Consider the following 15,093-nt stretch of genomic DNA (forward strand, 5'->3'; position numbering starts at 1 on the left):
AAATGCCAATTTATCTTTTTAAAATGTCCGCTTTTAACATACGGTCATATGTGTTGGATCCCGAATACGATCCGGAAGTAGAGACCGGACACTCCAAAGTTTCTCAAGAAAACCACCGATATCTCATTAAAGCAGATGATCAGCATCAACCACAACATCTCAGACCATCTGGTTATTGTTGTTAACATTGACATCCACATTCCCACTCTCAAAGCGCCATGTACAATAACCTTCAGGAACATCAAATCCCTCTCCCCCTCTGTTATCTCAGATTCTATTATCACCAAAATGTCTGCCTCCCCTTCGAACCTTGTGACTATTACAACCATATACTCTTCCTGTCTTGACCAGCTGCCCCAATTACATCTAAAATAGTTACCTTCACTCACTCAGCACCCTGGTTCACGCCTGAACTCCGCAAAATGAAATCCTGCAAGCGCCAACTGGAAAAAACTGTCCACCACCAAGCAGTGACACTATCTACTTCGACCTGGCGTCCTCTTCTATCCCTGTTACATCACCTCAAAGTCACCAATGACCTCCTACTTTCATCAGACTCTGGCCACCTCAGCATTCTCCTCCTCCTTCATCTCACAGCTGCAGCCATTCCATTCTCCTCTCCCGTTTGGAATTTTCTCTGAACATTAATGGCTCTGCTCTCCTGGTTAAGGTCATACCTCACAAACAGACTACAATTTATCTGAATAACAACCGCACCTCTTCAACTGCTTTTCTATCACGGGGATGTCCCCCAGGGTTCACAGGTTGGTCCACTAGTTTTCATTTTGTATATGCTCCCCCTCGGCAACATCATCCGCCGCCGTGGTCTCCATTTTCACTGCTACGAATGTGATGACATTCAACTCTACATCTCCAAATCCATCACATCTATAATTAAATTAAATTAAATCTTGAAATTAAATCTTGGATGCAGTCAAACTTCCTTCGACTCAACTGTGACAAATCAGACATACTCATCATCGGTCCAAAATCTGGCATAAAAAAAACGCTCTGAATTTCACTCTTTTGTTTGATAACTACAGTCTGTTGCCCTCCACTTACATCCGCAAACCTTGGCATTTTTCTCAACAATAACGTCTATCACTAACTTCCTTCAAAGCCCTTGTCAAAATGCACCTTTTAGAAACTGCTTTTAAAGTTTGACCTTTTGTTTTTTGTATACTGAATATCTTATCTAATTTTGTGTGTAATTTTGTTTTTAAATGTATGTAAAGTGTCTTTGTGTTCCTAAAAAAACAATATACAAATAAAAAATATATTATTATTAAAAGTGGTTATTTCTAGATGTCTCTCAATGGTAAGTTGCTTTAGTATTTTTGCATGATTTTTCTTAGCCTAACATACATTTTTGGGAATGTGGGAGGAAAAAACTCACACAAGCACAGAGAAAATGTCATTTCATGGAACAACACATTTCTACAGTGCAGTACAGAATAAAATATGGGTGTGTACTCAAAACCAAGTGGACTTGCGTTTGTGTGTATGTGTGTGTGTGTGAAGTTGTAAGGGTAGGGCCAGCATCCACCTCCACCTGGCAGGAAAAACAGGAATAGGCTTTGTTACCTCATGATTGCACAACCTTGCAAAGGATTCTCACTTGTTGCAAATGGAAGATACCTGGAACTGGTCTTTGCTTTGTAACTTGAAACCATCGAGACAAGTCACACAAGTTGTATGTCAAACTAAACCAACACGTATGTACTCCGAAGGAGTCTTTTGCTGGCTTCCACTCGGTGTCAACTTGGTGCAGTTTGTAGTTGTTCCTTCTTGGCAAACGAACAGCTTCCATTCTCTGGGAAGATGTCATACAAGATGCAAAAGGAAACAGCACAAATGTATGTGTTGATTGAAACTCATTCATTCATTTTCTACCGCTTATTCTCACGAGGGTCGCGGGGGGTGCTCGAGCCTGTTCCAGTTGTCTTCGGGCGCCAGCCAATCAAAGGGTACATATAGACAAACAACCATTCACACCCACATTCATACCTATGGATAATTTGGAGTCGCCAATTAACCTAGCATGTTTTTGGAATGTGGAAACCGGAATGAGGAAACCGGAGTACCCGGAGAAAACCCACACATGCACAGTGAGAACATGCAAACTCCACACAGAGATGGCCGAGGGTGGAATCGAACTCGGGTTTCTCTGCGTGGCCTGCACGCTAACCACTCGACCGCCGTGCAGCCTCGTCTAATAACATGTACATCTAATTGTTGAAATTGTGTTTTTATAATGAGCTAAAATGTGCATAATAGCTATTAAACGTGTTTTTAGGTGTTTTAAAAGTCCACTTTTGTCTGTTTGTGTGGACATAGCCTAAAAATAGATATATTTTTCTTAATAGTGTATTTTTTTTAATTCATTTTGTCTTTATTTCCTACATTTCTTTCATTTTCATTTTCATATGATGTTGCAATTACAGTACATGGAAAACGTGAACTCCGTGCCACAAAAATGGTACAAAGTGAGGTGTCAAATCAAATAAACACTTTGCTGTCTGAGCTATTAATAAATGACTCGTAATTAGAGTAATGGCAAATGGGGAAATAATTATTCTTGACTGGAATAAGGTTTGCATGTTTACATACTTTACACCTCCTTCCCTGCGATATACTGGGACCTTTGGTTATTTACCATGTCTGCGTGTGCCTGTGTGGTAAGACAGTGATGTACTGTGACCTTTAGATACAAGAGAACGACAAACACAAGTGCAACAAAAGAAAAGGTGGGTTCTCTTTTAATCTAAAGTGTACATTTCAGCAGCAAATGACCCAAATTGAGCTAATTTTGAAAGTAAATTGAAAGAATATAGTCAAAATCACATAATCATAATCACGTATTAACACTGAAGGCACATGTCATATTTTATCATGAACCATGCAGTGTAAAACCGGGATGTGTAGGATATAAGACACCGGCATTTGTGAAGTTAAAGTTAAATAATATATTTTGTGTATTTGAGTCTCTATTTAATTCTATAATCAAAGCCAGTCGTCCCATTAGGTAATAGAGGCAAACGCTAAGGGTTATCGTCCAATTTAAAGATTCAATTTTGCAGTAGAGGGGGTACCATGTAAAATCATCATCAAAATCATCAAAAAAATCAAAATCATCAAAATCAACATCTCTATAATTCCCAGTCCTTGCCACTTATGTTTTTGTTTGTACATTTGTGATTGGCTGGCGACCAGTCCAGTGTGTACCCCACCTCCCGTGAGGATAAGCGGTACAGAAAATGGATGGATATTCATAATCACATATAATTAAGTTTATTATAAGATGCATTTATTATAAAATTGTGATGTAACAAAAACCACAGTCCATGCACATGATCAGCGATTAAGACAGTTTGGTAGTTTAAACATTTTTTTATTATAACAATATGTCTGACTTCTGCTTTTTACTGAACAGGCAAGACAATAAAATATATCTTTTTTTTCCCAAATAAGAGAAACCCAGTCCTTAAAAAAAGTGTACATATTCTTCACAGCAAGGTGCCGTCATTTTCATGCTGATTTTGTTCAAATTCATCACTTGACACAGTATTTCAGATTTAAGACATTATTAGAGAAGCTTCATTTGGTTTGATCATTAAATCCATAAAAATATACAGGCTATGCAAATACCTGAGCTCCCTCATGTCAAACATTCTTCATGAATCTGAGTACCCATTCAGTGCCATAGTATTCAAAAATATACAACACAATAAACCTGAACCCTGTTGTTGTCTTGTTTGGAATATTGTAAAACCTTTTAAAACAACACATGTACATTTTTTTTCCAAACATTTTTCTTGCACACATCGACACAAAATAAACAGCGATGACTTCATAGAGTTTCAAGTAAATTCTTCACTCACATCTTTCGTTTGCCTTTCTTTTTGTTCTTGTAAGCAAGCTTTAGTTGTGCCCCTGTTAGATCACAGAAAAGTATATTTCACAGGTATAAGATGTAAACAAATTCCTCTGCCTTGATTTTGCACACGGCTAAAGACTGATGGTTGCTTAGCACCGAAGAATATGAAAAAGGGAGGGTGGGGGGGTGAAAGCTGCCTTTTGATCACACAAGTTGTATGAAAATTTTTTGAGGTTAATTAAGCTGTGTTGAGAATATGGTGAATGTAGCACATTCATGATTTTTATTTGTGTGTGTTGTTTGTATTTTTTTATATGTATTTTTTTGTTCTCTGAAAATAGAAATCCATGCCACAAGCATTTGGTCAATTAAAAAAAATATATTTTATTATGATTTTTTGTTTGTGTTTCTCAGAAAATAAGCATTCAGGGCGCAAATTAGTAAATGTTTGTTTTACAAATTTTTGGCCAATTTAAAAATATATATATTTTTTATTTTTATGTGTGCTGTTTATATTTTTTTTCCTTCAAAAACAGGAATTCACGGCATAAATTAGCATTTTAATGTGTGTTATTTTTGTTGTTTTTTATGTGTAATTTCTATTAATTTTAAATAAATTAATAAATTAATTTTTCTTCCACAATTCACAGCACAAATTCACAGATTTTGGTCAAGCCTGACGACTTGGCTAGATGCTGGACTGTGACTACGATTCTATCTGGTCCATCATTCATTATTATTCATTAGGGGTAATTAAAAACGGTTGCATAAGTGCGTGACGCATATTTAAGGCTTAAACTTGCATTGTACTTTCAAGCTAGCTTTGAAGCGGCAGAGGGTTTTCGGCCATTTTTTCCTCACAGAAACATTTCATTTACTCTTAAGTTGGCAACGATTTATAAATATATTATATGAATTTTAAAAAATGGAAGGATGCAGATGTAGCCTTAACCGGGAGACCAGGTTAAAGGCTACACTGTGACTCCAATTCCATCTGTTCTACGGATTATCATTCATTAGTGGTGATTACCTTCATTTGAAATGTGTGTAATAAATGTGAGGTATTGTGCTTGTATGCATTTAGCATGTTAGCTTCAAAACTGAAGAGAGATGTCGAAAGTTCATCAACGTCAACGTCCAGTTAGCGGTAGGATTTGTACGGGGAGGAGCGAGCCGTGTGTCAAAAATAGACATTTTATGTGCATATCAGTTACTCATGGTTTGGTTTGTCACCCACCGGGGATCTACGCTAATGGTCTGGTTCCAATGAACCCGACTACTCATTAGATCTCTCAGTTATCATACATTAAATCTTCATTTGTGCCTTTTCTTTTTCACTCCAAGATGTGACTCAAGTGGTGCCTTGTCATGGATGAATAAATAAAGTGCAAGGTCAACCGTACACCACACATTCTTCTCCTTTCAGGCTGCATTGTTGCCTCTCAGAGGTAAAAATTTCTTCTATTCTAAAGATGATGGACAAGACCATCAAAAGAAAGTAGTCTATCATAGTAGACCCAACTGGAAAAGCTGCAAATCGTACCTAAACTTTGTACTCATGACGTCTCAAAGTTGGATAACATTCATTTTTGTACCTTCAAACCTGTCCTTTTGGAACATGTAATCAACCAGATGACAAAATTAGCAGCCTCATTCCAGTACCGTGAGGACACTTATACCACAGCAAGAATGCAAAAGCCAGAATACAGTATACATACATAAATATTTGTTGAAAATCTCGTAATCAAAGCTTTCCGAGGCACCGTTTAAAGCATTATGTATAGTGAGAAGGATACATTATGCTTAAATATACAAACAGGGTACAATATTACACAATAACTCAAATATACACAACTCCATACACCCAAATGTGAACATGATAAATGAAACTGCATTAAAAAAGCAGAGTTGACTAATGCATGGATATGTTTTCCATATCCTACCATCCTTTCCCATCCTACCTGCAAGTAATTGTAGACTTTTTCCTTTAGCCCAATCAAGCTACAAATAGACTTCCATTTGTATGAGGAATCCATTATGTGACAAGTACAGTATGATAATCAAGTAAAAGCACGTCTAAAAGTAGCTAGCCTGTATGGTGTGGCACAATATCACGCCAGTAACGGCAGTAACTTACTCGTAGTTCCATCAGCATCACAATGTTAACAATAATAATAACAATGGTGCTGTAGCTTGGTTAATATGCATGTCACATTATATGTAAATGAGGCGTTGTTGTATTTTTCAGAGGGCTTTATAGACGTAATATGTGTTTCCCATGACATTCAATCTTAGCTCTGTGTTTTTAAATTCAGATTTGATAGTTTTTGAACACACAGAAAAAAATACATATGTGAATGATGGCAAAATTGTAAAGAAAGTGCAGTTTTCTTTTTAGTACAAAATAAAGTATACAGAGGACCAATAATTATAACTAATCTTTGCAAGTTGCCTGAGTCAAACATAATTTCAGGTTAGAAAAAGAAAATTAAATTACGATTACCTTTGCCCAAGGTCAAGGGTCACATAAGTCCCCTCATTCGTAGCTGTCTCAGGCAATGCCTGTTAAGACATTGTGACATTTTGTGAATAAAGTCGTAAATTAAATAAACTTCAACAGTAAGTGTACAAAGAAAAACTTGCAACAGGTATAAAAAAACATGTATTGCCTGAGATACATAAAAATGGGGGAGTTATGTGATGTTGGCCTTGAGCAGGCAGGGTAAGGAAGGTGGAAGTAAGAAGGGCTAGCCATGCTAATGTAAATGCTAACTGCTCTGTTTTGCAATTCTCCTACATTTACGGCTTTGCTGTCATAATATTAAGACTTTTTTCTTGTGAATTTCAGACTTCAAAGTCATAAATTTACAATTTAATTTTGAACATTTCAGAATTGTTGCTTGTACATTTACAAATATGTAATTAATTAAAAAGTATTTTCGCTCTATGTAACGCTAACAGTGAGCTAACACTCCTGTGTGGTTTTTAGCTGAAGAGCTAACAAATTGTTAGCTAACACATTGACTAACAGTTAATTTTAGTAGCTCATCATGACAAAAATGCATCGTGTTTTATTACCGTGAAACATTAAGGCAACTTTTTGCTCAAACAGGAGTAGTCTTTGTTTTTAAATAATGTCAGATGATACTTTAAAAAAGTGAATAGATATCTCCGGCAAAAGTAAATTGACATAATGTTGTACAAGACTGAGACATTCAAACAACGATGTGTAGAATTCTATAGTGGTCACTAGGTGTCAGTAATATTACTTTGATGATACAATAGCCACTGCAGGAAGTACTGTACAAAAGCTGGAATTGAAAACAGTATTTTGAAAGTCATAATCGGCTTTTCTATGCTCGTTGCTATGGAAATATTCCATTTACAAATAAGGAATCCAACTTTGCGAAAATGTGCTCATCACTGTCAGGTCTGGAACTAATTAATCGCACTAACCGAGAATTAGTTGGAATTGTACTAATAACCAACAGAATCATTCGTAACTTGTATTGATCGACATTACAGCTGCCCAAGTACACATATAAAAATGAACACAGGGAGAAATATTTGAGTTAATATGTAATGATAGATTAATATGCACTGAAAATGTTACTCTTAAATAATGCGAACAGAAACGTAAATACTGTAACATAGCAGAGCTAAATAGTGACAATAATGGCACATGAGATGATATTTCTGCCAATACAATTGGATACAATGATAAACAACATTAAAACAAGCAAATGGTGCCAATGGACACCAAGCAGCATCGGGTGACCAAACAATTACCTGCAGTACAAGCTTGTCTTTGTTAAGACTCAAGTCCCATTGCGCCATTTAAAAATTCCATCTGCCACCGTCTTTATACTTCCGTCAGATGGTGTCATATTGCAGTAAATTCAAGGTTGTCTATTTTTTCGACGGAACAGCAAGAGTACCATGCCTCGTTTTGAAAGTATATTTGGATTACCATTACCTTAGATCAATATTATTTTGGACTATAGTGGAACATCGGATAGTGTGTTTTAATGCCAAAAATGTATGCCAGAATTTAGCCTTGGTGTGCATCCATTTAGTGTACATTGTGACACATCTTGTCATGTTATTAATACACTGTGTGTTTTATAACGTCCTGGTTAGGACTTCATGCCCATGAATACATGGAAACAGGAAGTTAACTCCGTCTCTCCTCAATGTACATACATGGACGATGGAGCCAAAGAAAGTTGCAAGTGCCAAAATGTTGATACAGAATGTGAGAAACATTATTGGATTTAATAAATAACTCATAGCAAAACACAAATTTGGTGTCCCATTGGATCCCGGTCAATTCGTTATGTATATGCATTTCAAAGCGTTTTCACCATTAAGACTATAATTGGAAAACTATAAAAATGTGTTTTGTGTTCACATTTTTCGCTTTCTGTAACATTATTAGGTGCATTATTTCTTATGGGAAAATTGATTTGGTTAAAATATGATTAATTTCTGGAAAGGATTCATGATGCTAACCAAGGTTCCACAGCCATGAAAGTCAACAAACTGGTAAAGGTGAAAAAGACAAAAAAAAAAAAAACTCAACAGAATGACATGAAAACCACAAAACCAAAGTTTGGTGTCACAAAATTTCTCTAAACCAGTGAAGAAACTAATAAAAAAAGTAAAAAAAATGTATGCCTTTGTTTTTCTGATGGAATTATAAACACCGTAGCAGGACAGAGCTTTTACGAAAGAGTTATTGAAGGGTATTACGGCCAAATGGAATTAAAAAAAAAATCAATATTACTGTGAAAATTAAAATGTACTTTTTTTTTTAAGTGACAGACCTAATGTCCAAACAAGTTTACATACAACACCCATACAAGACCAGCGCCACTGGCCCTCTCTGTAAACTCTTGAAGATTGAATGTTGCTGCAGAAAGTAGTTTTGGTCAGTAAATCCTTGAGAGGTTTGTTTGAGCAAGATTTGGAAAAAAAGGTTTCAAAACAATTCATTTGATCAGCACACACTGCTACCAAGCCTTCATATGATTGATTGATTGATTCACAGTAATAGCTGAAAAGCTGAAAAGTCTGCATTAGTGCTACATGCTGTAGAACTGCAGCACAATTAAAGGTCTAAGGAATAAGAATGAAAATGCTCTCCTTACTTACTGAAAGCATCTTTTCACTGGAATGTATGCTCACCACGAACGATATGTGAGGAGAACTCATAGCGGTCTTTGCTGTGGTGGCCACAGATGTTGCACTCCAGTGGATTCCTGTATCCATGGCAACCCATGTGGATTGTATACATGACATGGTCCAAGAAGAGCACTTGGCAATGGTCGCACTGAAAAGCTCGCAACTCCCGGCCTTCTCGTCCAAACACCCGCACCGCTTCCTGACTCGCGAGCCTCTCTGTGGATTCTCGCAAAACCCCACCGCCGATTGCTGACCCGCTTCTGGGTGATACCTCCGTCGCATGATCACCCGAATAAACCACAGGACTTGAACGTGATCTTTGGCTTGGCGGGAGATTGCTATCAAGGTTGGCATGCTGTTCTTGAGGGCTGCTGCGAGCCGAGCCAGGGGATTCTCCTCCACTGACACTTGGCGATTCTTCTTGTCCTGACTGGGTCGGTCTACCTTGTCGAGCAGCAGGCCCATTGGAGATGGTGTGGCTGGGAAACTCTGACGGTAACGGTGGCTGAGGTGGCAGTAAGTCCATGTTTCCTGTACGCTCAGCTCTATGGCGAAGAGGCAGAACATGATGATAGAGCGGGTTGACCATGGGCACAACCTCAGTCATGGAGAGAGGGTGCCCTGGGTGTTGGATGATGGGGCGAAGTGTGTCTGATCCCAGGTAAGTGATGGCGTTACTCATCGCCTGGTCCATCATGTGTGGTGACATCAATTCAGCCTGCTTCTCAAACTTGAGGCCCATCTCATATCCCATTTCAGGGTAGCTGTAGCGCATCATCTTTTCGCCTGTATAAAACAGAACAGGGAGATTATTGGAGATTCCTAGCACATAAACCTGTGTTATAAATTTATTTCCACTTTCTTTAACATCAAATCAAAAGTTGCCCAGTAAAACACAAATGCCTAATATTGCAACCTGATCGGAAAGCGTTTGAGACGTATTGTGTGAAAACTTTAATCAGAGATGTGTGATTCATCAATGAGTCGTTCAAACCTGCAAGAAGGAATCGTGTTTCCTGTCACTACAACTTAAAAAAAAAATAATATTGTCTGCTGCAGAACAGCTTTTTGAATTAGCATTTTTGGATTTGCATTAATCTCAGCTGTTATAAGCTCCACCCGTCCGACAAAAACCGCAATAAGAATACACTGCATTTGTATTTTGGTGGCAAATATACATATAACATACGTATTAAGGAGCACTTGATAATTAGTTTTCATGTTTAAATAATGATAAACTAATAAATGATAATGATAAAGTAAAAGAAGACATGATGTCATCCTCAATAATTGTCCAGTTCCTTACATAGGAAGCTTTTTTTAAATAGCCACTAAAGGAGTTATGATTTTATAAAAGCAATCTAAATATCCTGTCTCGCATTTTACCCATTTCCATGTCATGCAAAATATTTGATGGGTGCAAGTATGAGGCTTGGAAAGCCCCATCCATCTATGAATACATGCCAAACCCTCCGAAATAGGGATGCGGTGCACTGTTGTCTCTCAACAATATAGCAAGTAGCAAAGTGTACCAAACCACAGATTGAAAACCATTTCCTTGCCTCTTGTGGTTGGCCTGCTCTAACGTCCTCAATCTGGGTATCTAATTTGTGTCAAAATCATATAAAAAAATGTTGTGTTGAGATATGGAAAAAACACAAATTTACCCCAAAATTTTGATTTTTGTTAATATAAAAGGACAACAAAGTACTTTGTTATGTGAACACAACTTTTTCGTCTTGTGAAGCCTTGTGTGCCATGAATATCGTTTCATCATTAAACTTTTTTTTGCTGTATTCCAAAAAAGGCGCATTGTCAGAACTACATTTGAATGCTGCTTTTTTTTGTTTTATATGGTTCTAACTTTAAAGTATGTATACGCAGCAGAAAATACAGTAGTTGCACCTCAGTTAATTTAGAAACTGCATTTTTGAGTTGAAAGAAATGTTGACAATTTCAATAAAATACAAGTTTAAAAAGGGCATGAAAATGTAAATGAAACTTTTTCATCCGGAAAAAATATTGAATCATGACAGTAAGGCAGGGGTACACAAACGTTGGCTTGTGAGCCAGATGTAGTCGTCAAAAGAGTCACATCTGGCTCACAAGCCATTTCTAAATGAAACGAGACATTTCTGAACACACTAAAATGAATTTGTTGATTTTTTTTTCTGCTGACATTTTAAAGGAAAACATTACATGTACATCACAGCGTTAAAATAACATTCAAAATATAAAAGGTTCTCGTGCATTTGAATTCATCCATCCATTTTATACCGCAATGCAGTTGTCCACAGCCAATGACAGCTGTCCTTCTGAGCGAATTGTGCAGCGCATACCCTTTTGATGAAGGAGATGGCAAAAAGAAAGAAAGATGAGGAGTAACGTGCAAAACCAAGCAGCACCAGAAGTCACATTAATGGTAAGAGGTGCTTTATTTATTATTGCTTAGTGTCAGTATAATGTAATTAAAAATAATTAATTCACAGACTTATTATATTTGCATTTAGTTGCACGCATTTAGTTGTATTCAATGTTTTAAAAATTTATATTAAATTTATATTAAATACATTTTTAAATATGTGGCTCTCCTAGCCAAAAAGGTTCCCGACCCCTGCACTAAAGCACCGAACACCTACTAAATATGTATAGTCTCATGAAGTTATTAGTCAAAATGTATTATTTAAAATGATCCAGGTTGTGAAAAAAAGATTTGTTGTCGCGACAGTCAAGTTTTTCATTAAAAGCAAACACTGTCATATTGCTGTCAGCCATCTTTTTGTTTGCTTGACTTTAATGTTTTGAAGTATTGCTTGGACTGAGAAAAATAATACCTCATCCATCCCGAATGAGATTGCCATTTTTTTCCTTGAGCAATTTGCCATCCAGAGACCAGTGCAGGGTATGGATTTAAAAAGTTGTGTCACCATGCCCGGGGGCCAGGCGCTTTTCCTCACAAGGGTCGAGGGGGGTGCTGGAGCCTATCCCAGCTGTCTTCGGGCGAGAGGCGGGGTACACAGTGGACTGGTCGCCAGACTTCCAGGGCACATATTGTAGACAAACAACCATTCACACTCACATTCATTGCCAATTAACCTAGCATGTTTTTTTTGCGTTCTAATTATATATATATATATATATATATATATATATATATATATATATATATATATATATATATATATATATATATATATATATATTATTTTTTTATTTTTTTGAGAAGCCAAACTCCTTACACCTTACCCAAACAACCCCACTACACTATGTTCTTCCAAGCGGTCAAAGTGGCTACGCGACCTGTCACATTAACAAATTTTGCTTTTAATTATCGACCGGTATGCAATCATTTTGACTGGAAAAAATAAACAATTATCATTAAGATTATTATTGAAAGATCATTGTGTCATGTCATCATTGTCTCATGTCACATTTAAGCCATAAGATAGTACTCAGGTGTAGACTACCTGTGCAAACTACATATATTACCTAAGAATGGCATAGTGTCACCACGTCACACACAATTCCCACTTCTGGTGTCAAAAAAACTACACACACACACAGCAACAAAATAGGTGGATAAAAACAGACAATACACTGCAGACGTATAATGCAGAATATCAACCAACTACTCAGTGAGCTTTAACCATATGCTTTCCAAGAACTGTACAGCAAAACACTCTGGGAAACAGAAAGCACTCCCAGCATTGCTACATTATAGAGATTGTGTCTGTTGAGAAAAAAAAAATACTTCAATAAAAGCTTGACACACACACACACACACACACACAGTTGAGTAGTGTATTGTTAAACTATCATAGGGGGTCATATTTGAGTCGTGTAAAATAATGGATATGACGGACTGCCCAACTTGTGCATTACAATCTGGACCACAGCACGCGACACGCAAACAAAAGCCTCAGTGTTGACTGCCAGAAGGAAGGCTGCGCTGCACAGCCATACTGGAACAGTGGCATTCTGCCGATAAACTATCGCCTTTGTGTCTTCATTCATATTTGCCTCTGCTTGCTAACTGCTCGCACTTGTGAAGCCTCGCTACTGGCACAAAGAGACGATGGTGCAAAGGCTCATACACTTATACGTCAATTTATCAAGGGCTCATAATTAATAACCTGTTTTTTTCCGTTCAATAAATCAAAATAGTTTGTGACGGGCCAACCTTCCTCCCACCCATCATTCATTATTTTCTGTATGCCGTCGTCAGCGGAAAAAAGTTTGCATAGCTGTGATCTGAGTGGATGAGCCTGGCAGTGTTACCCACCCACAAACTTCTGGGGTGTGGTGCTCTTCCTCTTCCCAACATTACTGTGCAGTCTTTCAATAACAAGTGGCCGATCAAACGGCGTCATGGGCCTCGGATCTTTCGGAACCTCACCTAGGAAAGATGAGATAAGACATTCTAAGACAGATCAGTTGGCGTTGGGCAAGGTTTCAGTCGTAGAAACACAGTTTACCTGCGTAAGAGCCTGTGTTGGTAGCTGGTTCCAAACCGATGCTCTGCAGGTAACTATGGCAGCGTTCTCTGTGCTCCTCCAGGGAACTGCGCTGTTTGTAGCTCCGTCCACAGTAGTTACACTTGTGTGGTTTGCCAACTGAAAGTGAAGACGTCAATATGAAAGCATATTCATTCAAGGGTAGCTAAGGACATTGAGGGGACTGAAGAGAGTAGACAGGAGTACAGCGAGATGAATGATAGGGTGAAAGAAGAGGTGGCAAAGGCCAAACAAGAGGTCTATGATGTTGAACAGTAAGGAGAGAGAGATGGATCTCTACAGGTTAGCAAGGCAGAGAAACATAGATGAGAAGGACGTGCAGCACGTTAGAGTGGTCAAGGATAGGAATGACAGAGGCCAGTAGTGGGATGGGTAGATGGAAAGACTACTTTAAAGAGTTGATGAATGAGGAAATTGAGAGAGAAGGAAGAGTAGAAGCGGTGTCTGCTGTAAAGAGGAAGTGAAAAGAGCGTTGAAAAGGATGAAGAATGGGAAGGCACTTGGTCCTGATGGTATACCTGTGGAGGTATGGAAGTGTCTAGGAGAGGTAGCAGTAGAGTTCCTGATTGGGTTGTTTGATAGGATCTTAGGTGGTGAGAAGATGCCTCAGGAATGGAGGAGAAGTGTGTTGATGCCCATTTTTAAGAACAAGGGGCTAATGAGCCATACAATGAAGTTATGAGAAAGACTAGTTGAATCTAGACTAAGGGCAGAAGTCAGCATTCGTGAGCAGCAGTATGGTTTCATGCCAAAAAAAGAGTACTATAGATGCAGTATTTGCTTTAAGAATGTTAATAGAGAAGTACAGAGAAGGTCAGAGGGAGCAGCATTGTGTCGTTGTAGATCTGGAGAAAGCCTATGACAGGGTGCCCAGAGAGGAACTGTAGTATTGTATGAGGAAGTCTGGAGTGATAAGAAGTATGTTCAAGTGGTGCAGGACATGTATGAGGAATGTAGGTGCTAAAACATCGAACCAAACTACAAATATTATTTTATTGTTGCACACCTACTAATACACTAGGTGCTGTAGGTGTGACAGAAGAGTTCAAGGTGGATTTGGGATCAGCTCTGAGCCCCTTCTTGTTTGCTATGGTGATGGACAGGCTGACAGATGAGATTAGACAAGAACTCTCTATAGAGCAGGTGTCACCAACACGGTGCCCGCGGGCACCCGGTCGCCCGCAAGGACCACATGAGTCGCCCGCGGGCCGTTTCCAAAAATAGCACATCTCATAGAGAGCTGCGTCTAAAAATTAATTTTGTTCTGTTGCTATTATTTTTTTAATCACACTTGTATGTATATAGATTTAAAAAATACTATCTTAAAAATACTTTAAGGTTAACGCGCACAATATTTACCTATGGGCAGTAAAGTAGAGCTTGTGGGATGTGGAGAGTAAGCTAGCGGGCGCTGTATGCACTTTCGTACCCCAAAAACATGGCAGAAAAAAGAAAGAAAACGTATCTCTTTCACAGTGAATGGGAAGAGGAGTTCTTTTTTACGACTGTAAAAGAAAC

General features: G+C 38.0%; 1 protein-coding gene across 2 annotated transcripts in view; it reads right to left on the minus strand.

The window, feature by feature from the left end:
- Window positions 1-7,343: 7,343 nt before the first annotated feature.
- The window catches only part of ikzf2 (IKAROS family zinc finger 2), a 30,527-nt gene continuing 22,777 nt past the window's right edge, over window positions 7,344-15,093 (minus strand). For both annotated transcript variants that reach the window (XM_058081638.2, XM_058081637.2), the window contains exons 6-8: window positions 13,537-13,674; window positions 13,344-13,457; window positions 7,344-9,847 (exon numbers count right to left, since the gene is read on the minus strand). In XM_058081638.2, coding sequence (XP_057937621.2) covers window positions 9,045-9,847; window positions 13,344-13,457; window positions 13,537-13,674 — 1,055 coding nt within the window. In that variant the 3' untranslated portion in view covers window positions 7,344-9,044. The remainder of the gene's footprint in view (window positions 9,848-13,343; window positions 13,458-13,536; window positions 13,675-15,093) is intronic.

This window comes from Doryrhamphus excisus, linkage group LG12 (genome assembly GCF_037039965.1).
Source record: "Doryrhamphus excisus strain RoL-2023G ecotype Guam linkage group LG12, RoL_Dexc_Guam_v1.1, whole genome shotgun sequence".
NCBI lineage: Eukaryota > Metazoa > Chordata > Actinopteri > Syngnathiformes > Syngnathidae > Doryrhamphus > Doryrhamphus excisus.